The following is a 27,895-nucleotide window of genomic DNA, read 5'->3' as shown; positions in this document are numbered from 1 at the left end:
AGCTGGGCCTGCATTGTAGCCCATGTTGAAGCCTACTGGAGGAGCTTGACTGGGGTCTCCGTACCCGGCCATGGATTGGTCGCCGGGATGAGACATGGGGTAGGATGGGTTGCCGGGAGAGTCTGGGTAAACTGGGGGGAAAACAAACAACGACGTCAGTTTAAACATGCTCGTGTGCAGCGCTGTTCTTTTACTTGAACAACACTGTTCATTAGAAAGGCTGCACACAGAGTTTCTTCACTGTCAAAACTGGAAGCCATCCAGGTTAACCTTAATGAAACATCAAAAAAACATAACACATAAAAACTACAACACTGTTCCCACTGAAAGTAAATGCAAGTTACTTTCTAGGTCATGGCTTTTACTTGTAATTTATATTCGTTCACACAAACACTCCATTCATCTGCTACTGGCCCGGCCCGTCTGTCAAATTTTAAAACTCAATGTGGAAGATGTCTTGATCCGTTTGCGGCTGATAGCAGCTGCTCTGTGCTCGTAAGCGTGTGAGAAGAGTGGATCATCCTGCTTTTCTCTGCTGGGACAGCAGAGCCAATAAGCTACTTATTACCCGAGCCCCAGAGGAGAATGGAAGCGCTTACAAGGGAGCAAATATAAAGCCGATACCGGGCTATGCTACACAGCAATAGCCCTGGTGGTCTTCTCTTGTTTTTCCTCATGTTTCATGGTAAATACGCTCTTTAAAAAGAGCTTTTTAAACAGTACCAGTGCCTGATAACGGTCTTTATTTGGGCTTGAATTCAACAAATACAGACTCTGATCTGACCAGAGCAAACTAGCCTCATCAGTGAGGCTTTCAACGGGCTGGTTTACAGCAGTGACTCCAGTTTTAGTGGCAGTCTGGATGCTTCATATCAGTGTTCTTTAACATACATTTCTTTCTGATTCTTTGTTTGATGTCTAAGCCGGGTTCTGCTCTTCACCAGCTCATAACATAAGCATCTTCGAAACATTCTTTTTTTTTGGACTATGTTTGGTCCAAGAGCGTCTGAAGCGATTAGAGAATACTGAATTACTCGCTCAATGCACGGTCCTTCACACGTAGGTTACTATAGCCACATGGAACACAAAGAAAAGAGATGGCAATCTAAAGGAAGAGGGTGCACCAGAGACGTGCATGAGGATGTAATAAAGTGGAACCTGACTTATGTGCTTACTCACAAACAGATGTTTATCTCCTGGACACAGTTATCGTCTCATTTTAGACTCATCTGATGATGTTGCTCGGTGGTTTTTTGAACCATTAGGCTGACTATACTTGCCTACGTGTTCCTTGTCTTGTGAACAGTGTGTGCAAAGACCTTTTCTTGAATTAGCGCACTTCTTGTGATCTGTAACGAGCACAATACGGAAATGAGAAGTCATTTTTCGGGCAAAAAAAAAAAAGATCTCAAATGTTTGAATCTTCCGTTTTATATGCATGTAAATTGAACACGTTTGGGATTTGAACCGTAGTTTGAACAAAACAAGCCGTCTGGAGATTTGTGTCCTGTGTTTATTTATTGTATTTTTTCAAATCCCCTCCGCCCAGGACACTCGTTTGTGTGCGCACTTAAATGTAAGTTTGTTTCATAGCTGACCAAATTGGGTTTTTTTTTTGTTGGTGTGGCGGGAAAGTCCATCAACAACCGGCTAAACAGGTTCAAGAGGTCATTAAACCGCTTGACAGTCAGATCATTCTTGCTCAAGGTGGTGGGCGTGTTAAATCCCCAAAAACAAATATGGATTAAAGTTAGAAACACCTCCTATCGAGCTTCTCAAGTCAAATTGAGGATGTGAGTCATGTGGTCCGTGAACTTTGAGGCGTGTTGTTGCTCCACCTCTTTCCACATTCCTTTCTCTGCTTGCAGGAAACAAAAGCCCAATTTTTAAAAAACAGAGTGTTTGCAGGAAGACGGCCCTCATTTCCGCAAACAGACAGGCAGGCCTGAACAGCGGCACCTTTCACTTCCTAAACTGCTCTTTTCCAACCTGGAGGAGTTTGCGGAACCAACTAAACAGAATTGATTTCACCTCAAGTTTCATGTAAACATTCTGTGAATTTCACCACCTGGGGAAGTACAGCGTTTCTCAATCGGAGGAATCCGGGTGCTGGAAAGGAGTCGATTGACTTCACAATGATGCTCAGTGAACAGGAATGTCTCATGGAAACTTTGAGATCCAACAACCAAATCATTTCAACACTGGCAGCACAATATAACCTAAGGGAACAGGCCAATGAGGACGTGTTGAAGCAATTAAATTACACTGGTATGAAATAGCAGAAGATACACTCACCACCAGGATCTTAATTATTTTCATTGCCCGTTTAAAATAAATCAAATCAACGATGGAAATCTGAAAGAAATGTAGTTATTTTTTTCTCTTTCCTAGTTGTTGCATTCAGCCGCTTACCAGGAGCAGACATGGCGAGCAGCTGGATGGAAGTCTTCTGGGGACCGAGTCAAAGGAGGTCGCACTTAAGTCCACTCTCAGGATCTCTACAGGACACTACTGGGAGGAAAGGGGGGGGGGCGGGAGAGGGGTTGGCACAGAAACAGCAGGGACAACAGTTAGTCTCAGATCAGTTACAGTTTCCCTGTAGTCACGTGTCCTGTTTGGCACCACAACACAGGGGTTTAAAAGGGTGTTATGCTGTGCTTCAGTTCCCAGCATGAGTAAACCGAAACAAGACTCAGTTCATCATAACCTGGATCCCAATCAGCTCAGTCAAAGCATCAACCATCATGAAGAGTCCTGAAGCTAACAGACTCAAGCACTGTGTCCTGAAACTTAATATAACGGGTGATGAGATCAGTGGCTTTTCATGAGAGTTTGTAAACGTCAAGACTTTTGTTCTGTCAGGATTCAAGAGACTGATACTGTGTAGGAGCGCAGTATCATTCGGGTAAAAAACTGAACCATTTGCATTGGGCACATTTACAACAACCAAGTCAAAGTCCGGTCAGTGATACAGTGGAAACTAAAAGACAGCAAATAGCTCCCTTGTTCTCCGTGTTTGAGAGCCAACATGGACGAGAACAACAGTGGGTGTGGCGTGTTTTAGTAAAGGAAATGGGGTCTGCGGTCATTTATTTTTTACACTGAATAATCTGCTCCTCCACTTCCCTTCATCTTTTCTACCATTACTCTTAGAAAGTACGTGATTTGAGCCGTACGCTCGGATAAATCAACTTGACGCGAAGCTAATCAAGTAGACTAACCAGTATATCATTTTGTCGAATTAATCAAACAATTTTTTCCCCACATGACCAACCGACTCAGCCCTCCCAAGTCTCTGTCTCGCGCACGCAACGTCCAGTAAAAACGTGATAAAACATGTAAAGACAGGAATCTCACCTCCCAGGCAGCTTCTCGAGGTCCCACGAGTGTAATCAAATTAACTGACGGTTGAGGGGGTGGGGGGAGGTGGTGGGAGATGGTCCACGCACGAAGTCAATGAGGCGCTTTTTCTTCCTAACCTGTTGATGTTGGTCGTCAATGCCCTGTTTCTGCGCTCGTCCCTCCCATAAATACTTACGATGTCCTCCCCCGCCTTATAAGACCTTTATGGAGGCTTCCGTGTTCTGCCAAATCTAAACACGCGGGTCAGCATATAGCTGTGCGGAAACGGGGAACTATGTCGTATCTATCTTTCACAAGGCTTCTGCCTCTTCTGTCACTGACCTGAAATATAAACGAGTTGTGTTTATCAGTGCCTGGCGCAGTGGCGGGAGCGATACTCGGGTTTGTGTCCTCGCACCAACCACTAGAGGGCGCTAATGCCTCGGTAATGACATGCACGTGCTGTCAGAACACTCAACTCAAAAACTACATTAAATACAGAAAACAGTGGTAATACTACCGTGAGTCAGCGTCCACAGTATTTTAGAAGTGTATTCGCTTCACTTATTTTGCACGACTGACTAACATTACAGCGAAATGAAATTGAACAGACTACACGAATCTAATAAGAATGTTAAACCGAAATTAGCTAAAGTTAACTAAACTATTGATCGAGACAAAAGGCTGGCTGACACCCCGCCATGTTTCCTTTCGCTGTTGTAAATTAAACGGCATCAAACCTGAATAAACTAAGCTGTACTTTAAACTATCTGAAGTGCATACAACTCAATTAAGTTTAGAATGGCATTAAAGCTGCACTGACGGATGTATAAATATTAACACTGAGTCAAGTGAATATGTGAAATGTGAAAGTGGTTAGCATTAGTAATAAACTAACAGAAATGATCATCTCACTGAAACTGTTTAGCAACTTCAACCCACAACTAAAAGTAATAGTTAATACGAAGAAAGTCAAAAATATATGCTAGCAGCCAACTAGCTTAAAGACCTAACGTTAGCTAGACACAAACAAAGCCCTCGGGACACTGAATATCTGACTTACAATTGTCATGTGTATATGCTTTAAATTGACTTAACATTTGCCTCTTTCATGTTATAAGTTTATAATGTATTTTGTAGTACAGTTTTGTATTTATTACCTGACCCAATATATTTAGACATTTAGATATTTAGGTTTCTAACACAGGTGAAAGTAATAACATGATGACTGCATCTTGTTTTAGGCCTTTCAGGACCACATGCTGGCTCACCTCGTTAATGCTATTCGTTACACCTGTGCTTTTCCTGCTCTTGCAATTCTGTCATTTATTTCCCAGTTTATCTCCACCAACGACAACCTTATGTAATCCTTTTTGTTCCGTTCATGCGTCTGTATGTCAACACAAAAACAAATGGCTGAATTCACATTCCATTTCTGGAGAAACACAATCTGGCAAATGTTTTGTTTATGATTTACATTTTTCCCCCCCATGTTAATCGTTTCTAAGGCTGCTCACATTTGTGGAGGGAGCAGTCTTTGTTGAGTCTATATTTGGCACGCCTGATACTTATAGGGCACTGGACCAGGGCGGGGTGTGAGATGCAGCACGCACACACACACACACACACACACACACACACACACACACACACACACACACACTTAACAGTAAATCATGTACACAGACAAAGATAGTGGATGAAGCACTTTCATGTTCTGCTATTCTTGAGGACCTTTACACCTTCTCGCAATTAATGTACCATTTAAAACCACACAAGTTGTCTGTACTTGAATTTTTTTTAAAAAGTCTAAAAATATATATTACCTTAAGAGATGAGAAAATCAACACCTCTCTCGTGTTTGTACGCTAAATATGAAGCTACAGCCGGTTATCTTAGCTTAACAAAAGGAAGTCACTGCTCCAGACCAAGAAATAGTCTGGCATGTAACGCCCCATAAAACCACGACTCGTCATTTCTACATTTAGATCGTTAAGGTTTATGAGTAAGCTGAAGAGATGCTGGTGGATTTTGTTGCCTATGGAGAGAGCCACGCTAGCTGTTTCCAGTCTTAATGCTGAGCTAAGCTAATCGCCTGCTGCAGTTTCATGTTCCCCCTACAGACATTGTTGAGAGTGGTTTCAATCTTCTCAACTAACTCCCGGCATGAAAGCAGATAAGCATAACTCCCAAAATGTAAAACGTTCCCATAACTATTGTCAATATATAGTAAACTTTTAAATTAAATTAAATACTGTATATCACTTAGAATACGCCAGAGGCTACGAATGAGGCCTGTCCCTGATAATGGAGGTAATCAGTGCGGCCTCTGCCCCTGCTGACATGCTGCCAGCCTTGCCTTGGTTTATTTATACACGGCTGATCTATCAGCACTAGCTCTATGTTTGGTGGGCCTCGGTGTCCCAGAATAGAAATAATTAGGACAGGGCGGGAAAAGAGGAAAACTGAAAACGTGTCCGAATGCGCATAGCTCAGAGCCCCCCCCCCCCCACCCACCCCTCCGCCCCACAGCCGGCCAATCTCTCCATCCGTCCCTGCTTCTCTGTCTCCTCTCTGTTTTGTTTTCTGCAGACAGAGGCAGCAGGCGGGCGGGTGGAGAGAGTTGTGTGTGGTCTGGGTTGGGTGGCAATCGGCCGGTGAAGTCAGGCGAAGCAAGTTTTCCAGATGACCACACACACTGGGATAGGCCCACTATCTCTGATCTCTCTGTCTCTGGGCTTCTCTTTCAAACCCAAACACATTGCATTAATGCAGGAGTGTTGGATAAAGTGGTTCGTTAATCGACTTGAATTTTGACTGTCAAATAACTTTTGACTGTTAACTGTTCATGAATTATACAGTTTATTACATTTAAATGCCAAATAGTTACTTGCTCTCCTCAGTTTTATGGCTTTTATGGTTGTTGGTAAATAGTTCAAATATGTCATTTTCAGCTCATATGCTCATATGTTAATGCCAAATGTCGTTGAGATATTAATTTGTTCAAAAAATATATGATAATGGTATATGTATGTACGTGTGTCGAGGCATGTTGTCAGCACCTAACATCTCTTAAGAGAGACCTTAGAGGTTTGACACTAATGATGACAATGCCAGGCGGCAAGGCGGCAGATCTAATTGGCATGTCTGAAGTCACATAGTCTCACACACACACACACACACGCACCCACACACACACTCTTAGCCTAAACAGCCACTGATGCCAGTCCCATAATATAAACCCACCCATCGATGCATGGCTACAAATACCCTCCTCACTGGTCAACAGCTCATAAGACACAGACCTGCACCCATCTTTGAGGACAGAACTCCACAGAGAAAACAAAGGATTTAAGGTGAGCTTGTTGCTTTTTTAAAAACTAAATTGCTCGCGTGTTCACTGTTTCTGACTGTGGCCGTGGTACTCTCTGCAGATGCTTTGCTCCACATGTGTGCTACCTTTCCTGGCTCTTTACATGCTGCCAGAGGAGACGTCTTCTGCTGTATTGCCAAGCAGATACAGAGACAAAAGGGTAAACCTTTCACATATATTTTTGTCACCTTTTGGACAACTCTACCTGTAAGCATGCAATCCTATGCAGTCTATTTGTCTATTTATAATGTGATTTTTGTCCACAGGAAGTGAACTGGCTGGACCAAGAGCTCTTCCCCCACCTGCATGAGCGCTCAGACCAGGGAGACCTCTCTGTGGGTGACGCTGGGGAGATGGACCGGGATGTGGACAAGCGCCCCCCTCAGACTTTCCTCGCCCCAACAGAGCACATTTCTCTCCAAAGGAAGAGCCAGAACCAGAACCAGTACCACCATAAAGCCAACGAAAAGAGGTGAGGAGAAGATGAGAAACCTCTTTGTACTTTGAACGGCTTTGAACACACACTGAAATGAATGCAGAGAAAAAGCTTTACAAAATGTGGTTTGTGTCAAATGGACAAACCAGGGTAATTGGAAATGTACTTAACTCACAACAGAAGTAATTTAAATAACTTGTATGTCAACAATCATCTAAGTCAATGACAGAATCATAACTTCTTTATTTGATGTACAATGGTTAATGTGAAGACATTTCTAAATTCTGCTTCCTGTAATTATGTTTTTTCTTCTTTTAAATAAATTAAGTGTAAAGTTTAATATTGTTTTTGGAACGTGTGCTACAGAGTGATTGTATATTATGAAAAGGATGAATTGTTCGTCAGTCACTGCATGTGAAATGAAGTGCTGGACTGCTGTGTCTACAGGAGGAAGGTCGCTCCTCTGGACTCCATCAGCAGCTTTCAAATGTCCAGTTTCCAAAAGCGAAAGGTGAGCTACAAGATTTCAGTCAGTAAATGTTGCAATTTCAATAGCAGACTTGGATGTCCTGGTCTATTTCTCTCTGCAATTCTTAGATCACTTATATTTCACATTATTTGTACGAACACAATTTTGGTTTTCCATGACATTAGCATCGCAATGATTTTTTGCATCGATAAGTTGTAAAGACGCTGCTCTTGTCTGGTAAAACACTGATCATTTGTACGTTTGTGTTTCAGGATGAAGCTGACATAACAGAGGCATAACGAGGAATAAAACGCAACTTCGACAATTGAGCTCCTCATATTTCCTCAGTGCCAAACCATGTGTGAACTCTGTATTTTACATTCCGTATTTATTCCTTAATTAACTCACTGCCACATTAACGAGTGACATGCCGGTCGACTTGCTCCCTCTAGTGGTAGAAGATGCAAACATGACAAACACTGCTGTGCGCAAACATCTAAATAAATGTGGCAAATTAACCGTTCTCAAATGTCTGTGTTCCTTTAATACAAATGATTAAAAATAACCAGCGTTATGCTCCCAAAGACTTTTATTTTTCAAGCTACAATTAAAGAAAACAATATCAGACTGCAGAAAATATAGATTTTGCTTGGGTATTTTCTCTCTTCACTTTCACATATGTACAGTTGTCAAAGAACAGGATATGTACACAGAATTGAAGTTGTAGAGAGAGTGCAACTGCTACTGGAGAACAAGACTCTCCCACCAACAAAAGAAAAAGCACATGGTAAAACCAAACAACATAAACAAACGCCGCGACCTATGCGGCGTCAACTTATTTTCTGTACACTACAACTTTGTTCTCGATGTGAGACAATCTTATGTCCATTCTCTGATGCGGGGCGCATCCCTAATCCCGCTCCTCAGAAAGCTAAGAAATAAACAATTACATGAAACAGAAAAGAAAACAGATATTTTACAACCATTCTTAATAAACGAGCCTCAGATCTTGTAAAGCACTGCCAAACCATCCCGTCTCACAGCAACGTTACGCCCTCAGATGAGTTTTTAAAACAATGGAAAAACTAAAAACCACACATGAAACAGAAACACCAAAATTTAACAGCTTCCAATGTCAATGTTGTTCATGGTAAATGGCCATCATTGATTAACAAGCCAGACAGGAAGAAACATTAAGCGCTCAATCATGAATGTACACAGCTACATGCCAAGTACAGATTTCAATCAGCCGTAGCCCATCGTTTCCCAAATACCACCCATATATGCAGAGGGATGGTATTTGGGTTTATATTTTAAAAAGTGCACTGCTGCAAGACTTGTCTGTGTGCAATTTGAAAATGTAGCAATTTAGATACAAAATAAGAAATGAATAAAAGTTGATTCTATGAATTTGAAGACTACTTTTTCCTGGGGAGTGAAATCTCTACATTTGAAAAGTTCAGTGATCATCACTGACAACCAAAACCAAAAAACCGCCAACTCAAAAATAAATCGCCAAAATACAATCAAATAGAAAACGAGCTCCTCATCCGACATTGTGACACACTTCTAAACAAATAAGAGGGTTGACATCGTCCATCTCTTATGCTATTCATTTTTGCCAATGTGTAAAACTTGCATTGATTGGAAGTTGAAAGGAAATGGCTTCAAACGGAAAATTGTACTTCTAAAGGGAAATCTTCACTGATTTGTCAATAACCTCGAGAAATAATTTACAACTCCAAGTTCACCTACAGTGGATACGAGATTAAATGTGAAAGTTCATCACCAGCACAGTGTACAACAAAAAAGCCAATTACTTAGTAACAAATAAGTGAGTCTCCATTGTTGCTGTTGCCTTCTGTCCAGTTCTTCACAGTAGCCAAAGAAAAATTTAGGAAGAAACGTAAAAGAAACCGTGAGGGATAAATAAGAATGGTTGTGATTGTCAAAAAAGAAATCCTACAAACTGACAAAACCGTTGCCTTCCACGTGATAATGTAGGCTGTTTTGGCTGTAGGCATCAAAGCAAACGAGTGTCAAAGAGGACAGCAAAAACAGGGCGGGTGCTCCTCGTCCCTCCCGTCCTCTGCGGGTCTACGGGTCTTTTTTGTGTCCAGACCGCCGCAAGTCCCTGCACTTGTGGCAGTAAAAGATGTCTGGAACGTTGGACTTCTTGATCTTTGCACACGACAAGTGCACCCAAATGCCGCACTGGTTGCACTCGATCATTGGCCGCCCCGCAAATGGCTTCCCACAGTAACAGGTGATCAAGTCCCACGAATCATCCCCTGTGTTGATAAAGAGAACAGAGGCATGAGGTATTGTAGCTGGGAAAAATATAGAATGCGTCAATCATATTGAGAAGTGGAGAAAAAAAAAAGTTGTTTTGGAATCAAACATTTGATTATTAGATGCAGGCCAAAGATGACCGGAATACATTTGTTAAAGCACGTTATACCTGACTCAACCATAATGTCTTCATCGGCGATCCAGGTCTCCCCCTCACTGGAGCTCATCTCTGCTTCCCTCATGGACTCGTCGGGCTGCATCTTCCCCAGGCCCTGCATGCTCGGGGTGGAGCCCCCGTGTTCCGTCAGCTCCTCCCTGGCGGGTCGTACCTCTGTGTGTGCATGCTGAACCTCAGAGTCTGTCTCACTTTGAGCAGTGGAGCTTTTGAGCTTCTTAGGCTTTGGCTGTTTTGAGTTTTTGCTGCGTTTGATGCGGGCTCTTTTCTCGCCTTCGCTACTGCCGCTGTCTGCCGCCGTCATGCCGGAACCCAGCGACAGCTTTTTCAGTTTTTTGTCCTTCTTGCGCTCTGCCTTCGAGCTGGCCTGGCTCTCGTACAGGGAGTCTTTAAGGCGCATCTTGTCCAGCAGAGTGCTGTCAGAGTGCATGCGGCGAATACTTTTGCCCTTATTTGCCCGAGCTTTGCGAACAAACGTATGGATGGTGTGGATGTCGGAGCTCCCGTCTGGCCAAGTGTTGCCGGTGGAGCTGCTGCCTCCACCGCCTCCATCTGCTGACAACCCTGAACTGTGTGCAGAGCTGGATGATGTTGGAGACCATGAATTTTCCTGCAAGGCAACAAGTCAAAGCATTTTTAGTATTTTCATAACAACCCGAGCAAGGCAGGCAATAAGTCCTTTTTAATATCCACAGTGACATTCATAGCAGCTTACCTCTTCTGGACTGGGGATGTAACCAGCATACGCCAGGACAAAGCTGCAGAACTTGTTGAAGTCCTCAACTGTCCTCTTTTTCCGCTCTGGGGGCTACAGAAAGCACAAGCCTTTAGTTTAAGAACGTGCAGCTAATATACAAAAAGCTACTGAACGTTCTACTCAAAGCAACATTGCAAAGTACTCACCAAAGGTTCCGTTTTGCACGATAACAGTGAATCTAGTGGAGAAGAAAAACAAGTCTGTAAGTCACAAGTGAGCCAGTCTTGATGCGCTTATTATTTCCACTTTATACACAGAATGACCCAAGAACTCTGTTGCCGAGGTGTGCGATGAGACACATGTGGACTGACGCTAGCATTAGCCTTCTAACACTTCTCAATAACTTAAATCAGTTATTGGATGGTAAGCGGGTGGCGCATATTAAAGAGTTGTTTCGTTACGTTAAATTGACCGACAGAGGTATCGGATAGAGCAGAAATGAAGCAAATTACTCATCGGATAGTAACACTAGTTGAGTCTAGTTGGTCTGCCAGCAACCGCAACCGGTGTCACCTGATGACCATCTGAACTTCACACAAAGTCTGGACATTTCTGCATTAATTTAATGTCACCGCTAAATCACATGGCTGCTTTTCTGAAGAGGGGTAGCTCAGTTTGTTGGCTGCAAAGCTTTAAACTAGTCTTTTTGTCTTGTCTAGAGATGCTACCTGCTAACGTTAGCTGACACTTGGAGGAGAAGCTAAACGCACGTTATGGGGTTAGCAGAGACAAATGCAATCAGGGTTATAAGACTAGTGAGTTTATTAATTATGTTCAACGAATTGCATTTAAACTCTATATTGCTTACGGGTCATTTTGATTAAGAGTTAACTTATGCTAACAATCAGACACTCGGTCAGCTAGCTAATCACGCTGGCTTTTTTTGAAATGGAAGTGGGAGGCTTATTAGCAATGTTAGCTTGGTGTTAGCAAGGTGTAACGTATAATCGGTTTCAACTCATGCAAAATAAACAGCTTTTCGTGGATGACAGGTGGTACAATTGACCTAAAAACATACAAGGTGTTGAGTGTTTTCTGTCCAGATATTCGCGTTTAACGTTGAGCTCGATGGATCGGCGCGTTAATCAACTAGCTAGCATAACTGTGCAACACATACGTTTACATTAGCGTTAAGTCAACGACATTAATCGAAATACAAACACTTTATCACAACTTTCATGGCATTTTGACGACAAAGCACAAGTTGGTGTGGTATTAATAAAACATACGCAACCAAACGTAACACCTACGATAGACATAACTTACGTTAGCATAGCTTCTCTTAATGGCCGCGAAATACAACAGATTTAAACAGTGAACATAATAACATCCCGTGGAAACAGTTTGTTTAATGTCTCACAGGCTAATACTGGTGAAACATACCTTGGTGCTCGGACATTATGTCAAGCATTGTCGCCTCACCGAGCAGGCCTCGATCCACGAAGCAGAAGCACCAGGCGAGCTAGCCTGTAGCGGCCGTCGCGCTGTGCTTCCCCCGGCGTGGCTGCACCTACCGCCGGGGAACTTTAGCAGCAACAAGCCGCGGAAGACCGAAGAGACTCTTCCTCAGAAACACTTCACTGTGGGTCGTAGTAGTGATATTCCCTCCCTGGGGATCCACGTTAACGTAGCACCAAGCAAAGCGCCTCTGAACTGTATACTAACGTTATTAGCCTACAAAATACTAATTCCTCTATCGCTTAACGAGCCAAATCTCCCGTTTATTCGTCACTACATTTATATAACCCTCCGTATTAAAGTGTAGCAAAATCGTAAAAAAAATCCTTAGACTTAATATAGGTCCGTAATGCGAACTTCTCCGATGAAGTTTTTTTTTGTATCTTCAATGTAGGCAACACAAAACGACTGGAGTTTTGACTTTACTCCGCACGGTCTTCTCCGTGCGCGGCAGAAACCTTCTTGAGGCTGCCAGCGCAGTGTTTCCCGCGGGGAATGGTGGGTAACGTAGTTAATTGTGAAGTCATTCACCCGGACCATAAGTGTTGATGAACTACATTTCCCGCGTATGATCAATATTACACCGAGGGGAACTCTGGGATATGATGTTTTTGAAACGGTACACTCCTAACAGGCTATATAGCGAAACATGCAGGACTTGGTTTAGACAGGCAAAGCTTTAGTATCAGTTAAATATGAGCTCGTGCGACTTTACCGCGTACGATTCTGAACTTTAAGAGATGTCGTTCTTCTTCGGTTGGATTACTGAGCACGTGGTTTTATTGTATCATGGTATTCACGTTTAAATAGGTGGTGAATCAGAGGCATGCTAACTAGTTGAAGCTAGCTGTACCTTTACAGTTTACTAACGTTAACTTAGTACAATGTTGCCTGAATTGTTGCAAGGCACTGATGCTGGAGGGTTTCTCATAATTCAAGGTAAATGCTTTGAATGTTGTGTCATTTTAAATCTAAATTGCGAGCAATAACTATGTGAACCGAAGCAATAGCATACAGTAAAGCCATGTGATTTATACCTGCATTGTTAGATTCTGCTAGTTATTCTGGTAGACACCTCCTGAAGAGCTTCATCAATGCTGCATTGAACAGGTATTTAAAGAAAGGTGCATGTGACTGTTTGGTTGTGTGTGTACTATCAAGTATGAATGTTTATTAAAGTTATTTGTATCCTAAAAAATGAATTTAGGGAGGAAGCTGTCCATGTCCTCGGCTTTGAGGTTAGTGAGGAAGAGCTGAAAGATGGATTGAAAGGATCACCTGTTCAGAGGTAATTGCAATTAGTGCTGGAATAATTAGTCCGTCTACTTTGATATTGGATCATCATTAAAGTCGTTACTAAGACAACTGCTAATCCTCTGTTTTTGTCACCTCAGGCTACACTTTCACAATGCTTATTCAGATCCCCTGGGCTGGACTGATCAACCAGCTTTCACCGTTCACCAGTTCTGTTTGGAGGAACTTACACGTCTGGTCAAGCAAACATCGCACCCCAAACCAGCTACCTTAGTGATCGACTCTCTTTCCTGGATATTGAGACACCTCAGTCCTCCTGCTGTCTGCAACACTCTTCAGCAACTTCGAAAAGGTGATAAATCATCGCCATAATGTGTTCTTAAAGTTTTATTTGTAGTGGTACTGAATGCAGGAAGGTATGACGTCCAGGCTGTGAGAGTCATTCCAAGGTTTTCTTTGAATTTCAATTAAGAGAGATTAAAGAAAATCAAATATTTCTCAAAAGAAATAAACTACTTTCATGGTGGACGTGTATTAGAATATAGTGCAACTGTAGGGCCGTGCAGTTTTTGCTCCATTTAAGAGTCTTTTTCCTGTGTTTTCATTAGGGGGAGCTGTGAGAGCTATTATCGGTCTCCTCCATGCGGACATGCATCAGAGGGGTACTGTAGGAAGTGTATGCCACTTGGCCACCTCAGTCATCACTGTGGCGCCTGGGATGAAGGGAGACGGAGCTGTGGCAAAGATAACAAAGCGCTCAAAATCGGGGAAAGTTGTGCTCGACGTAAGCAGTGTTTCCTTTAGGATGACTAGTTTTGTGCTGTTATAAATCTGTTATAAATTGTTGATGTTTTTTGTCCTTAGGAGGTCATTTTCAGCATTAAAAATGATCTAACAGTCGTAGTACAGAGCAAGCCCAGCCAACTTGGACCCAAACAGATTGAGCCCGAGGAACAGGAGGTACAATATAACACATGCTTAATATCTTTACAACATAAGCGGATCAATAGAAGAAAGATAACTAAAAAGTGTCCTTTTTATGTTTCTCTAGACGGACCCAACAGCCAACTTGACCTTTAACCTTCGACTATCGAATACAGCGCGTGAGGCCAAAGAGAAACTTGCACTACCATTTGTCTTCAGCAAAGAGAAGTAAGAAACTTTTCCACAATTGTCAGATTTTTCAACTTTTTTCAGTGATTGTGTTCAATGTGTTTTGTACATTTTTTTTTTTTTTTTTAAACGCTGTCCCCTTTTCTCTTACAGGAAAACAGCTCTGCTCCACTCAAGCCCAGGTTCAGGACGGATTCTGTATGAGCCTGATGCCAACGATGACTATGACCAGGAGGACCCTGATGATGATCTGGATGTGTAGGCTTCTGGAACAAAACCCACTGGAGGCACAAAGGATCCACGTTTCATGTCCTCCTTGCTGTTCAAGACACTGAGTCGTTTTCATGAGTGAAGATTCAAATACTTGCTGCCATGGAGTTTTAAAGATATCAAATAATGTAAAATATTTCTGTAAGAAATCTGTATTATGTTTATAAACTGGTTCTATCCAAAGGTGTTTGTTATATTATTGATCGCCTTGATTTAATTTATTTTTTACATCTTGTTGAATAAAACTATAGGCTTTTATCCAACAGTGAATACCACACTTTGATTTTTCATTAAGTTGAATGTTGTACATTTGATAGGACCCTCAGGTCCAAGCTATAGCAACATCCAACTGACCCTTGGATTTGTTGCAGTGGTTCCCAAAATAAATATGAACAGGGTCACAATATTAAGTGATAAGAAAGACAAACGTACATCCTGTGACATGTTTCCTTTTTCTGACTTTTCTTCTTTTAAAGTTTTGCTTGTTTCTTTTGATATTTACGGGATGCTTTTTCCCTTTCCAGAGCGTCTAAAAATCTCGAACATAATCACTCTTAAATATATTGAGACCTTTCCATACCACGATTGAAAGTATTCATTGATATGATTACATTTGTTACATAATCATTGTCATCGTAGTCATTTTATTACAGATGATGACCATCTTGGATTACTTAGTGGGTATCTTCAACAGACGTGACATAAATGCCGCAGTCTATTCATATACAATTCTAATTATCAAGTGGAATCTTTTCCCTTTATATGTAGCATCACTAAATCATTCGTGCTGTTTGCATGGCAGTCTCAGATGGGATTGTTTCCTAGTTCCGTAAAAGTTTGAAGTAATTAATTAGGTGTAAAGTAAACGTTTTGCCCAATGCATTAATTGGCAATGCCCACGTGTCAGCCGACAGCACAGCCTGCAAAAGCTGCCCCTGCTATTATATAATGCATACTGTGCTTATAAAATGTATTCACCAACGCCCAGTGATTATTTTTATGGAGGATTGTTTTACAACTTTGAATCAGTGACAGAAGGCGGTTTATGGACAACAATGTTTGGCACCAATCAAGCTACTGTCAAAATTAAAGCAACACTTTATCTATACACATAGATATCCAGAAATCATGTTCGTGTTAAAATAAAACAGGTTATTTTTCACACTCGTGCTCTTATTATACGTCTGTTTATTTTCTTTCCACGTGGACGTGCTGCGCGCAACCACAGGACTCCTCCCGGAAGTGACGGAAAGGCGGCGATGGCGGCTCTCAGTTTCATTCCGGATTTCCACTGGACTACAAACCGATTTTAACCGGACCGGTTAGACTTTGTGGAACTTTTGTAAAGCCGACTCTCTTCAGACGCCGCACAGAGGGAAGTCGCGTGGAACCAGTGCTTGACAACGAGCGATCCCACAGCTTTTTGGGGATATTTTGTCCAAGGTTCAAGGTGGTCACCCTGTCGAGCTAGCGGTAGCTTGGTGGCTACAAGCTAACGGTAGTCGGTGCACAGCTAGCTCCGGAGCTAGCTTGTCAACGAGCTGCGTGCTAAGGTCCACACAGCAGCAGCAGCAGCAGCAACTGTCGTGCAGCAGCTTTTCCTTCGTCCTCGTTTGTCTTTCACAGCTACAATGCGGATGCACTCCATTTAATGCTAATTGTGCCACAAGTGTGCAGAGCGAGGTACTCACACGTTTGCTTGGCCCTCTTGTTAATTTGAATTGCTAGTTTGGCGGCTGTGGCTAAAGACGGATTTTGACTATCACTAGCGAGCAAGTTGCCCCAGTAATTGTCCCGACAACTGAGGGCAAAAGGCGTGCTATCAGACTAAGAATTGAAGTTCGGCTACTGTAGGGTCTGTGCGTGCTCGTCAACATGCTGAAGACCCGGCAGTGTTTACTTGGCATCCGCACTTTTCTCGGCGTAACGTCGAGAATATGGGGCTTCATCATGTACATCCTCAGGAAGCACCTACGAACGGTGAGAAGGGGTTTTGAAAGACATGTCGTGTGTCGGGTCTCGTGTGCCTAATCAATATTTTTCTTCCAGATCACATCCACCTCGAGGGAAGTCTCTGTTAGCTCTCAGAGAGCTCGACTACATGTGCTTCTCACCTCTGCTGTAATAGTGTCTGACTCTGTGCATCCATCACGAGGGGTTGAGCCAATACCACGAATACCACGATCCATTAAGTGACCTGATCCAAACATTTGGATCGATAAAAGCTCTATTGGATTATGAATATTAGGACCGGGTAATAATCTCACTGTGTCAACAGATGCTTATCTCCTGCATGAGACTGTATCCGGTTTGTAGCCGGGTGCAGAGTCAGTGCTGAAACAACTGGCTAAGCAACAACACTCTGATAATCAATCGGATCCTAATCACATGTCTGGTTTCAGCTTCTTAACTCTGAAAATTGAGTGAACTTGATATCTTTGGGTTTTGGACTATTAGTCGGACAAAACAAGCAGACTCTGTCTGAGTCTGCAGGCCAGTCTGCAGGTCTGCAGGTCCAGATGGACGCTCTTGGAGGTGCAGAGAGCTGAGCTGAGTGGAGGGTGAGGTCCCCCTGTGGTGCTCAGCAGCTGCTGGCTCCAATAGGCTTCCCCAGAGCTAACTGCCAGGCAGCAGTGGGAGGGGACTCCTCAGAGGGAGGCCCCGTCCGAGGCTTAGGTACCAAGGCTCAGTCAAAGTCACGCTGCAAGTCTCCCTCGCTCTCTGTGTGCCCCATTCTCCTCTGACATCCACTGACAGCTGGGGGGGGGGGGGGATAAAAATAGCCCTGTGAAGAAAAGTGCACAGGCCCGAGGGCGAGAGTGGCCCTAGGAAGGGTCCTGTCTAGTCATCGTGACCAGAGTAAGGAAGTCACAAAGGAGGAGTCATGGGGTGGACACAGCCGAGTTCATTTCAATATGGTGTCCCCCCTCTGTTCTCTGGCCTTACCTCTGATGTACAGCAAAATAAGAGCGCCGATTTCCCAAATAAGTATCGCCTGAAGGCACAAATAGAAGTTCTAGGATTCAACGGTTTTTAAGAACTTCAGGGCGATAAGTTGCAATCGTGATGCTTTTTTTCTCAAATTGGATTATGCATAGCAGCAGTTTAGATGATGTAAAATCTTTATTTGCAAAAGGATTCCCAAAACACTTTATACTAATCTTTGCCGTAAAATCACACAACATGTGACGTCAAACACTCTAAGTGTGCAGGAGGAAATGAAAAGATCGGAGCCGTCGGTGCACTTGGTATCAAAAGGGTAGTAAAAAAACGACACATAGAAATTGCAGATCTATCCATGGTTCAGTCAACTGATTCTGGCTCACTGTATTGCATATGGTGTGATGATAGAACAGTGATCTGTTAAAGTTTGACTGACTGTTTCATGTGTCTTGTTCTACAGATAATCCAGTATCAGACGGTGCGATACGACACTTTGCCTCTGTCGCCTATCTCCAGAAACAGACTCAGTGAGTACACGATATGACAGTCAACGTTTTTGCAAAAGTATAACGAACACTGCTTTTAACTGGACACATTTGTTTTTTCTTGTGGTAGCATTACAGTGGTGAGACACTATCACCAACATATGTGGTCATTTAAGTACAAGTAAAACCAGTCTGTCAAGGAAGAAGTGATTGTGCAGAGAAGTTATCAGCGACATAACGTCAACATACTCGTGCTTGACCTCGGTCTCAGAGTACAGTATTTCTGGACAGGACTCCTATAATATTCCTTCTTCATATGAGGAGATTCAGACCAGCTGTCGTGTGTGTGTGTGTGTGATGATTGTGGGTCACAGCTGAATATATGTCTTGAGGTGGATCAGATGGCTGGATGCAAACCACAGTTGCCCTGCATTGTGTCAGTAAACCTGCTCTGCTGCATCGGTCAGTAATTGTGTAGTCTCTGCTTTTTTTAATAGCTCGTCAACAGAGATGGCATTTAAATCATTTGCATGACGTTTGCTATGGAAACAGCTATTGTCTTAAAAGAGCATTTGAGTGAAGCAGTGAGCAGTGAGTTATGGTAGCAGGTTATCATGTCAGGATCCACCCAATACATGTGGCGACCCCAAAAAAAAGGAAATAAATTTGACTTCCTTGTCTGACAAACGGTGACAAAATGTGTTTGTGGTGTTGAGAGGAAATAGAAAATGTTAAAGTCGAAGTTGAAGGAAGCACCTACGAACGGTGAGAAGGGGTTTTGAAAGACATGTTGTGTGTCGGGTCTCGTGTGTTTCAAGTGAACGAGTGATTCCTTTAGCTGTAGACGGCCGCTGCTGCTACTGCGCACGGAGAGAGGCCGCCGATTGAGAAGTGTCAAAATATTTTCGGTTCATTATGAAACTATGGCGGCGTTAAATAGATTATTGCCGGTCGCCAGAGTCGAGATAATTCATGAGGTACTCTGTGTCTCATTGCTCTCGCGTGCCGAACAGAATACCGTCGGCAGGAAAGGTTTTTAGGATCCACACCTCCTGGAAGTCCTCACGGCCTCCCAAAAAATGCACACATTGTGTCTACGTTTTTATTTACTTAATTCAAACATACAATACTAACCATTTAATTACATTTCTTATTGGATCAAAATGACAAAGTGTGGCGTGCATCTCTAATGTCAACGCGTGACTTCTCGTGTAGCCTCATTTGTCCGAGTCAGCTGGTTTCTCGCGTGCCTGTAAATGTACTGATATGGGATCAGCTCAAGTCTCTTATCTCGTGTGATAAACTCCAGATGCAGTAAAGAGGAAGATTCTGGTTCTGGACCTGGACGAGACGCTGATCCACTCTCACCACGACGGCGTCCTCAGGCCCACAGTGAGACCTGGCACGCCGCCAGACTTCATCCTGAAAGTATGAAGCATTCAGCCACGCGTGCACACGTTTGAACACACGCATGCATTCAAGCCTAAACACCGTCCGTCTGTCTTTCTCCACACAGGTCGTCATTGACAAGCATCCAGTCAGATTCTTCGTACATAAAAGGCCGCATGTCGACTTCTTTTTAGAAGTGGTGAGTGTCTACCTGTGATTAATGTTGCTTTTTGTGTGTTTGGATCCAAAAGATGATGGAAGGGAACAATACCATCCCTCCATTTGATGTCATAGAACTCTTATTTGTTTTGCATGTCACTTACCGTAACTTTTAAATGTATGCCGTTGTGTGCTCTTTACCCTGCGTGTGTACACAGGTGAGCCAGTGGTATGAGCTGGTGGTTTTCACAGCCAGTATGGAGATCTACGGCTCAGCAGTGGCAGATAAGCTGGACAACAATAGGAACATCCTGAAACGCAGATACTACAGACAGGTGCTGCTCTCCACTCTATTTAAGCCGCATGTATTAAAGCTGCTTTTTGGTCTCATCTACCTCATGAAGTCTCTTCATTCCGTCTCTTTTTTGATGGTGTCTTTTGTGTTTTTTTCTCCACAGCATTGTACATTGGATCTAGGTAGTTATATTAAAGACCTGTCTGTAGTACACGATGACCTGTCCAGTATTGTCATCCTGGACAACTCGCCTGGTGCTTATCGTAGCCATCCAGGTAAGACTTCAAGTTTAGATTTGTGTACATTTAACTGCTTTAATTCTTTGTACATTCATCCTTTACACGTCAACCTCGTGATGGCGCAGGAAGCGACCAAATAGCCGAGCAGTTAATTCTCAGTACACGGCTTGTATTGTAAATGTTGTAACAGCACATTAAAGCTGCAGTTCCTCTTAACACGCGGTGTCCTCTTTAACAGAGCAGCATAAAATCACTGACACGACTGACCGGCGTCTTTTTTTCTTTTTTTTTTGTTCTGCCCTCCAGACAATGCAATACCTATCAAGTCCTGGTTCAGCGACCCTAGTGACACAGCACTTCTTAACTTGCTGCCTATGCTGGATGCACTAAGGTAAACCGGCATAATAGGGTTGGCATAAAAGCAAATAGATGATGCAAACACTATCTCTTGTGCATACTGTCTGTATTCTAATGATCCGTGGTGTAACTCAAGAGGTAAGCTAATGGCTATTAATGACCACATTGTTATTGTCTTCAGCTCCTGTCAAATACCCATTTATACGGTGTAATGCATGTCTGATTAATGGCTTTATCTATTTAACCTTAAACCTTACCCGTCTGTCTAGCCATCCTATCTTGCAACCCGCACTAAGGTCTGAGAGACGGTGCAGCTAGACGCATAAATTAACTGTTTGCGTTTCCCAGATGTTGCGCTGTCCCTTTTTAATGGCTCAGATAGTGAAACATTCCATTTCAAGTAGTTTCACAGCCTCTCTCCGTCTCCTAGGTTCACCGCTGATGTTCGCTCCGTCCTCAGTCGAAACCTCCACCAGCATCGACTCTGGTGATTGGCTGAATCAGGAGGGGCGGGGCTTGTTGACCAGCCTCTTCCTCTCTGCCAGCCTCCATCCTGCCCTCCGTTCCCACACAGGCGGACCCACCAGCCCTCTCTGAGCCTCTCAGACGTGTCCTGAGGAGATGAGGGTTGGAGTGAGCGCCTCACACGGGATGTAGAGTATTGGGGTCACCAGAGCCCAGAAACTACTGAGGGGGGGGCAGCAGCTTGTTTCTTTTTTCTTGATTCTTTATTTGTATTTTTTTTCCAAAACAAACCGGAGCCTCTCTGCCTTATTGCTCCTGATACTGACTGTGCGTATGGAGATGAGCTTGTGTACGAGAGTCGGAGTATGCTTGCCGAGTACGTCCTTTTTTAACTTTTTTGAGAATCGGGAGGGGAGGAAGAGGAGGATCAGCAAAGCGACAAAGACAATTCTACATTATTATTTCTCCTTCTTCTCCATCATCATCATCAGACGTTGCACTTAAGCAGACAATTTATCAATTTACTGTCTAAACCGCTTGGTGCGACTGAACCGGGGAAAATAGAAACACCGCCCCTTTTTAGATCAAGCTCACGCCCTCAACGATAACTAATTGATTGCCGAGGTACGTTTTGTTTTCCCTAAACAAGAATGGATCAACTCAAACGGTGTTACCGATGGACTTTTGCTTGCAACGTACCATCCACAGGCATTTTTCTGGACAAATAGCCGAGCAGCCTGAGATCTTTTTTTTTTTTTTTTTTTTTCAGCCGTAACCGTCACTCTTTCTACGAAAGCTCCACGTGGAACTCTGTGACTGAAAAAAGGACCGGCTCGTAACGATATGTGGACTGCCGTGCCGCCTTTCCATATCTGATTGTTTCTCTCTTATATGTAATAATATGACTTCTTCAAACCACAACATTTCGCTCCCGCCCCCTTTGCCATCTGATGCCATCCTGATTTCATCCAATAGGAATTGCACTTTTTTTTTTCTCCCCCCCCCTTTCTATTTTTTGTTGCAGTTGGTTTTGTATTTGATTCAAATTTGCAGCCTTCCTCTTCGAGTTTTGACCCGCTCCGCTTCCTGTATGGGTTCAACTATTAGACCTTCCGTCTTTAAATGCCTTCTGAACAATGTCTTGTTGTTAAGGCTCTCACCGGCTTCTTATTGGCTCTGTCTCCAGGTCTGTGTTACTAATAAAACACTTGTCAGTATCGGACCGTTATTATCCAGCTTCTTGTTGTTTTTTAGAATTCATTCTGCAGTCTTTTCCGTACTCGAGGGATAACATTCTGCAGCATGTCGACTGAACACCTTTCACTGAGGTGAGAAAAAGCTCAAGGGAATTCCCACAGTGTCTGCTCGAGGTAGTTTTGTTTGTTTTTTTCTAACAATCTGCTGCCATCATGTGGTGTGACAGGAAACTGCATTCGTCCACTCAGTATTCCTACCTCGCTAGAGAAAGCAACTGTTTAACGTTGGTTCAGGTTTTTGCCTTCAAATGAAGGCAACGGACAACTTGTGTGCTTGTTGAAGAGCTAGTGTGTCATACATGACACTTAGTAGCTCAATAAGACCAAATGCAACATGTATTCATGTGATAAATAGTACCTTCGTGGCTCACGGTTGTATTAAGAGAGGCTGTTGACTCAACTGTTTATTATTTTGGTGAAGTTGTTGGTGCTCTTGGGTTTTTTTCCATTATACTGAAAGTGATGTTTTGTCCACCCCCTTTAAATCAATGACAGGCTAGCTCATTCTTTACAATGCAATAAAATTCAACCGCACCACAAGCTACATCACCGTCATGAAGGAAGGCAACTGTACTACGGGTGGGCCGAGTGTATATTGGTACAGAATCGCTGTTTTCTACTCTACCTCCTCCTGATGATGGTATTAAAGTAAAACCGAAAGTTTGAAACGGTGAATGTGCATCTCTTGTTTAAAGTAACTTTCCTCCTGTAAGAAAACCAACCACCTTGTTAAATGTCACCACCTCTGTTACTTTTGTCAACCATTCCTGGGTAAGCAAAATACTTTCTTTCTCTCTCTCCTGTCACCTTCCCCAAAGCTGGAGATGCAATGGAGAGGGATGGTGGGTCCTTCTTTGATGCACAGTACAGTCTGCTAGTATACACACAGCTGGAGATACGGAGAGATGTCTGTAACTTGGAACTGACCAGACCAGACTCTGAGACACGGCTGAGCTGTACCTGCTGAGTGATGGCAGACGTTGTTGTTAGGATAACATAATGGTTTGCAGGGGAAGATGTAGGCTTTACTTGGGATTTGTCACTGACGAAGAGCTTTTGTGGGGGAAATCATATGGCAGGGAGCAAGATACTGAGGCCTCCGTGCTCCTCTGTTATGAGGAACTCTGAAGAGACAAAAAAGAGGCAGTCAACGAAATTTACTTTTTATTTTATAGGCTACTCCCAACATCAAAAATGGACTTTTGCCATTTATGATGTAGGTCTGTCAAAGTCTCACAATAAGCCCCGTAGTATGACTCAAAGTTGTACAGTTTGCACGATAACCTGAAGCTGCTGTCGGTAACTATCGGTATTCTAAAATCGGTATTTTGAACCATACTGGGGGGAAAAAACTAACATGGTCACCTATAATTATGAGTTAACATTGTGGTTTGAAAGAAAGGGTTGTTTCCCTGTTTGTTTCCATTGTTAAAGAAGTCTGTAACACATGAAGGACTTTTCAGATGTATGCAGTCTGCATATCAAAGCACAGCGGGTGGAGAGTAGTGAGTGAGTCGTACAGCTGAGTCACGAGCACAATATACTGGTTATTGTTTCAAGACATGGACATATGAATGGCAAACTGGGACTCTGACATATTGCAGACTACACTGGCTGGTCACTGAGCAGTTCCTCGTAAATTCCCCAAACTATTAGGGCCTAGTAGTTTCCCTAAACCCATGCAGCACTCACCTTCATTACGCACCAATAAACCTTTATAAAATAACTAGAACATGAACCGCTTTGATTTTACATTTGATTCCCCCCTTAATTCTTCCATAAATCGGGTTAACGGTTCGTATAATGCTTGTTATTATGTGCCTGATGTGGCAACAGTGGAAATCCAATTTAGTCATTCTGAGCTTAAATAAAGACACCAATGCTCAATATTCGCTACTTTGCCGCGGACATACTGGATGTCTTTGGACCCAGATTTATTTAGAGCTCAGTTGAATATTGGGTCCAAATTACGGTTTATTATCGGATGTTTTTCAGTTTCTCGCCTCTTGCTGCTAACTGCTGGGCCGCGGTCATATGACAAGGACAGCTGCCTCTTCACTGCCCTGTGTCTTTACGCGCAGCGGTTGATCAACATAAAAATAGTTCCTCGGAAAACATTGCATCATATATTTTAGAACCACATGAAAATGATTAATTTCAAATGAATAGATTTCATTTGAATAAAAACCGATTGTCGGAACTTGACGTTAACGTGGTCTAGCATAGACCGAAGTCTATCTTGCGAACTAGACTCTCTGCAACGTCATGTTGTTATTGTATCCCTCCGCCGCAGTCGCACTAGGAAAACAGCTGTGGCGTGCTAAAAAGCTAGTTAGCGTCGTTTTGTTTTTGTCGTGTGTGACAGCGATTTGAAGCAGTTCCGTGAGCAGATTGCTAGCCAACCAGCCTCAGAGTGACTGACGTGTCTATTTTTCAAAGATGAAGTTCCAGTACAAAGAAGAGCACCCTTTTGAGAAAAGGCGGTCCGAAGGCGAGAAAATAAGGAAGAAGTATCCGGACAGGGTGCCTGTGAGTAGCTAACGTTAGCTTAGCTTACCTATGTGGCAACGCTCGTGCCGTTTAGCTAGTTCTCAATGACACTTCGTGTACGCGCATTACATCCATCTATAATCATGTGGCTCGGTTGTAACTACATGGTTATTATTATTATACTTCCTGATAGTTAGCTGCAACGTTAGCTAACAAATCTAACCGTAGAGGTTAACCTAGAAATAATGTCGGCCGCTCCGAGCAGGCCATCAGGTGATATAGCTTCCTGTAATCCTTCCGTGTGTGTTTATTATAAGATAATACTACATAGTAGTAAATATATCAGGTAATATAATGTCACACGGTGTATAAAGACCGTGGTGGTTATTAGAAAGACAGTCCTGTGTGTGTGTGTGTGTACCGAGTGATTATGGTCTGGGTGTAGCTTTAGAGGCTGCACCTTAAAATAGTACGTGTCAACAAACGGGACACTTGTTTACGCTTCCCTGGCTGTTTAAGATGCATTTTATAGTCCGCAGCTATTTTGCATTTTTGCCGTTGAAGACTGACCGAGTGAAACCTGTCAGCAGGTCAATGCGCAGTGAGCTTAATGTAAGATAGCTTGATTTGTCTTTACGAGAGCAATCTAGTTTCATTTGTACTCCTGTTGTCAGTCATAGTTTGTTAAACACTTGATGTATTGCTCCAATTAACTGAACTGATCTACCAATTATTTCTCAATTAATCTATGACTAATTTGGTGTGTACTATATCTGGAAATGGTAAAAAGCAGCCTCATCACAAGTCACTGATCTAAAACCAATAGTCCAAAACCCAAATATATTAATTTTGCTGTCTTAGGTTACAAGGGAAGGTAGTTAGTATTCAGGTACTAGTCCTATTTTTAGACTGAAGAGAATAAAGTGGAAGTGCTCTAGTATGTCCTGTGTGGCAACTTTCTGGGTCTGAGTTACTTTAAATATATATACATAGGTGTGTCTTTCCAACTGACTAATTACAAAATACCAGGCTCCAGATACTGTTGATGAAACACAACATCTGGTTTAAAAATAGTTCAGTCCTCGCTTGACTGATAAAATTATGTATTCTCAGATCCCTTTTCTTAGAAAGGTTGAAGTACTTCTCACTTGATGCACACTGCCTTTTGTTCAGTGTGACAGTCACAAGATGGTTCTTGTTTTTGTTTTCTCTTCAGGTAATTGTGGAGAAAGCCCCCAAAGCCAGAATAGGAGATCTGGACAAGAAGAAATATCTTGTCCCCTCCGACCTGACAGGTAAATATTTGATTCCTGGGGAAACAAATTACATCAACGAGAGTGCGGTAACATCTAAAGTTCTGTCAATTGTCATTCATCAGTGGGCCAGTTTTACTTCCTCATCCGGAAAAGAATCCACTTGCGAGCGGAGGACGCCCTCTTCTTCTTTGTAAACAACGTCATTCCACCCACCTCAGCAACCATGGGACTGTTGTACCAGGCAAGAGTCATGTTCTACCTCACTGACCTGCTCTCATCGCTGCATTGTGTTGTTTTTTTCACCCCCTATTTACATTAAAGTTACATCGTTCGTGTCATGCTAACATCTTTTCTTCTTACTCTCTCACCCAGGAGCACCATGAAGAGGACTTTTTCCTCTACATTGCCTACAGTGATGAGAGCGTGTACGGGAGCAGCCAAAGGGAAATCTGATCCTGCTACCGTCCCCCACCAACCACTACCCACCTTTCTGAGACCTCCACCGTTCATTCATTTAAATATTAAATCCAGCTAAGCAGCCTAGAGTTCTCGGAGTGAATATGTCAAATGCACTTTCACCGCCTCTACATTACCCCTCTCCCCCTCCCTCTACGTCTTTATTATTCTGCAGTCTGAATTGTATTTGCCTCCACTTATTATTTTCGGTAGCGACGCGGTGGTCTCGTGGCCAGTTATTTTTCTGGTGTCGTATTTGTACATCATACTTTACGGAAAAAACTGAGAACCAATAACAACAAATGTTAGAACTATAGGCTGTGAATATAGTGGCCCGGGGTTAAGGGAAGAAAGGCATGTGTAGCATGTGAGTTCAAATCAACTCTTATTGACAATGAAGATAGATTATTGTTTGGTCACGCTGTCGGCCTGTAGGGGTATAAAGTGTGCTTTGAGTTTATGAAATCGATTGCGTCGACCGGTTGAAGGCAGGTTATTTTAAGGATAATTGTTTTGCAGCAGTTCTTTTCCTGGAAAAACAAAACTGAAGTGACAGGTGGTATTTTTACAAAATATCACCTGTCACTGAAGTATGTAAATGAGAATTGTGTGTGTGTATAAGGAGTATAATATGATTCAGACTAACTATCATCCTCTGCTTTCAGTGGTGAGACTATTCTGTTGACTGCTACTATGATTGTTGTTCATTTTAGATTGCTTATTTTCTAAAAGGTATTGTAAAGCTGAGTGAAATTTTCTCTTTTTTTGAGTTTGTCTCCTTTAAAAGATTTGAACTCTGTATACAGCTGCATTACTGGCTCTTTCTCTCCACTTAAGACCATACATGATAAAATGTGATTAAAAGATCTGTTTCCTGTGGTTATTGAATATTCGGCTGCTCAAATCGTGAGAACCTTTCCAAGTTGTGCAAAGACACTTATTGTCAATTTAATGTGAATATATGAGCTAGTTTCCACGGGTGAAGGTTACAGAAACCAGGAGCAAAAGTATAAATGTGGCAGGATGAACAGGATACATCATCGGTAGCAGTATGTCCTTGTTTCAAGTAAAAATGAAACTTTCAATAAATGCATGCCATTCAATTCTACAAGTTAAAAAGAACTGTTTCGCAGGTTTTAAAAACAAATACATTTAGGAATCTGTTA

General features: G+C 42.7%; 5 protein-coding genes and 1 long non-coding RNA gene across 7 annotated transcripts; 4 read left to right on the top strand and 2 right to left on the bottom strand.

The window, feature by feature from the left end:
• On the bottom strand, nucleotides 1–3,673 carry LOC306796922. The gene is made up of 3 exons (XR_013773079.1): nucleotides 3,358–3,673; nucleotides 2,413–2,508; nucleotides 1–131 (listed from the first exon to the last, which is right to left on the bottom strand). It is a non-coding gene; the product is annotated as an uncharacterized lncRNA (long non-coding RNA).
• A 2,279-nt stretch (nucleotides 3,674–5,952) lies between these two features.
• Nucleotides 5,953–8,104, top strand: LOC306796921 (uncharacterized protein). 2 transcript variants are annotated; one of them, XM_079295997.1, is made up of 6 exons: nucleotides 5,953–6,134; nucleotides 6,632–6,698; nucleotides 6,777–6,875; nucleotides 6,982–7,187; nucleotides 7,599–7,662; nucleotides 7,893–8,104. In XM_079295997.1, exons 3-6 carry the CDS (start codon nucleotides 6,777–6,779, stop codon nucleotides 7,917–7,919), a joined length of 396 nt encoding a protein of 131 aa, XP_079152123.1. In that variant the 5' UTR covers nucleotides 5,953–6,134; nucleotides 6,632–6,698; the 3' UTR covers nucleotides 7,920–8,104. The 2 variants fall into 2 exon arrangements, with proteins under 2 accessions (XP_079152123.1, XP_079152122.1); XM_079295996.1 differs by lacking the exon at nucleotides 5,953–6,134 and having other exon boundaries at nucleotides 6,285–6,698.
• Nucleotides 8,105–8,202: 98 nt separating this feature from the next.
• Nucleotides 8,203–12,686, bottom strand: phf23b (PHD finger protein 23b). The gene is made up of 5 exons (XM_079295932.1): nucleotides 12,228–12,686; nucleotides 10,991–11,022; nucleotides 10,803–10,895; nucleotides 10,082–10,697; nucleotides 8,203–9,911 (listed from the first exon to the last, which is right to left on the bottom strand). The coding sequence occupies exons 1-5, from the start codon at nucleotides 12,253–12,255 to the stop codon at nucleotides 9,718–9,720; spliced, it is 963 nt and encodes a 320-aa protein (XP_079152058.1). The 5' UTR covers nucleotides 12,256–12,686; the 3' UTR covers nucleotides 8,203–9,717.
• A 255-nt stretch (nucleotides 12,687–12,941) lies between these two features.
• On the top strand, nucleotides 12,942–15,116 carry elp5 (elongator acetyltransferase complex subunit 5). The gene is made up of 8 exons (XM_079296044.1): nucleotides 12,942–13,241; nucleotides 13,352–13,412; nucleotides 13,510–13,590; nucleotides 13,697–13,908; nucleotides 14,165–14,340; nucleotides 14,421–14,516; nucleotides 14,608–14,708; nucleotides 14,823–15,116. The coding sequence occupies exons 1-8, from the start codon at nucleotides 13,187–13,189 to the stop codon at nucleotides 14,929–14,931; spliced, it is 891 nt and encodes a 296-aa protein (XP_079152170.1). The 5' UTR covers nucleotides 12,942–13,186; the 3' UTR covers nucleotides 14,932–15,116.
• Nucleotides 15,117–16,324: 1,208 nt separating this feature from the next.
• ctdnep1a (CTD nuclear envelope phosphatase 1a) lies at nucleotides 16,325–22,775 on the top strand. Its single transcript, XM_079295148.1, has 8 exons — nucleotides 16,325–16,919; nucleotides 18,343–18,409; nucleotides 19,677–19,795; nucleotides 19,884–19,955; nucleotides 20,134–20,250; nucleotides 20,374–20,485; nucleotides 20,756–20,840; nucleotides 21,237–22,775. The coding sequence occupies exons 1-8, from the start codon at nucleotides 16,815–16,817 to the stop codon at nucleotides 21,295–21,297; spliced, it is 738 nt and encodes a 245-aa protein (XP_079151274.1). The 5' UTR covers nucleotides 16,325–16,814; the 3' UTR covers nucleotides 21,298–22,775.
• A 2,068-nt stretch (nucleotides 22,776–24,843) lies between these two features.
• Nucleotides 24,844–27,587, top strand: LOC306796867 (gamma-aminobutyric acid receptor-associated protein). Its single transcript, XM_079295931.1, has 4 exons — nucleotides 24,844–25,056; nucleotides 26,234–26,312; nucleotides 26,396–26,514; nucleotides 26,646–27,587. The coding sequence occupies exons 1-4, from the start codon at nucleotides 24,967–24,969 to the stop codon at nucleotides 26,724–26,726; spliced, it is 369 nt and encodes a 122-aa protein (XP_079152057.1). The 5' UTR covers nucleotides 24,844–24,966; the 3' UTR covers nucleotides 26,727–27,587.
• Nucleotides 27,588–27,895: the final 308 nt, after the last annotated feature.

The sequence above is a fragment of the Melanostigma gelatinosum genome (genome assembly GCF_949748355.1).
Source record: "Melanostigma gelatinosum genome assembly, chromosome: 23".
NCBI classification, from domain to species: Eukaryota; Metazoa; Chordata; class Actinopteri; order Perciformes; family Zoarcidae; genus Melanostigma; species Melanostigma gelatinosum.
The sequence above is the reverse complement of the archived record's forward strand: the minus strand, read 5'-3'. Positions and strand labels throughout refer to the sequence as shown.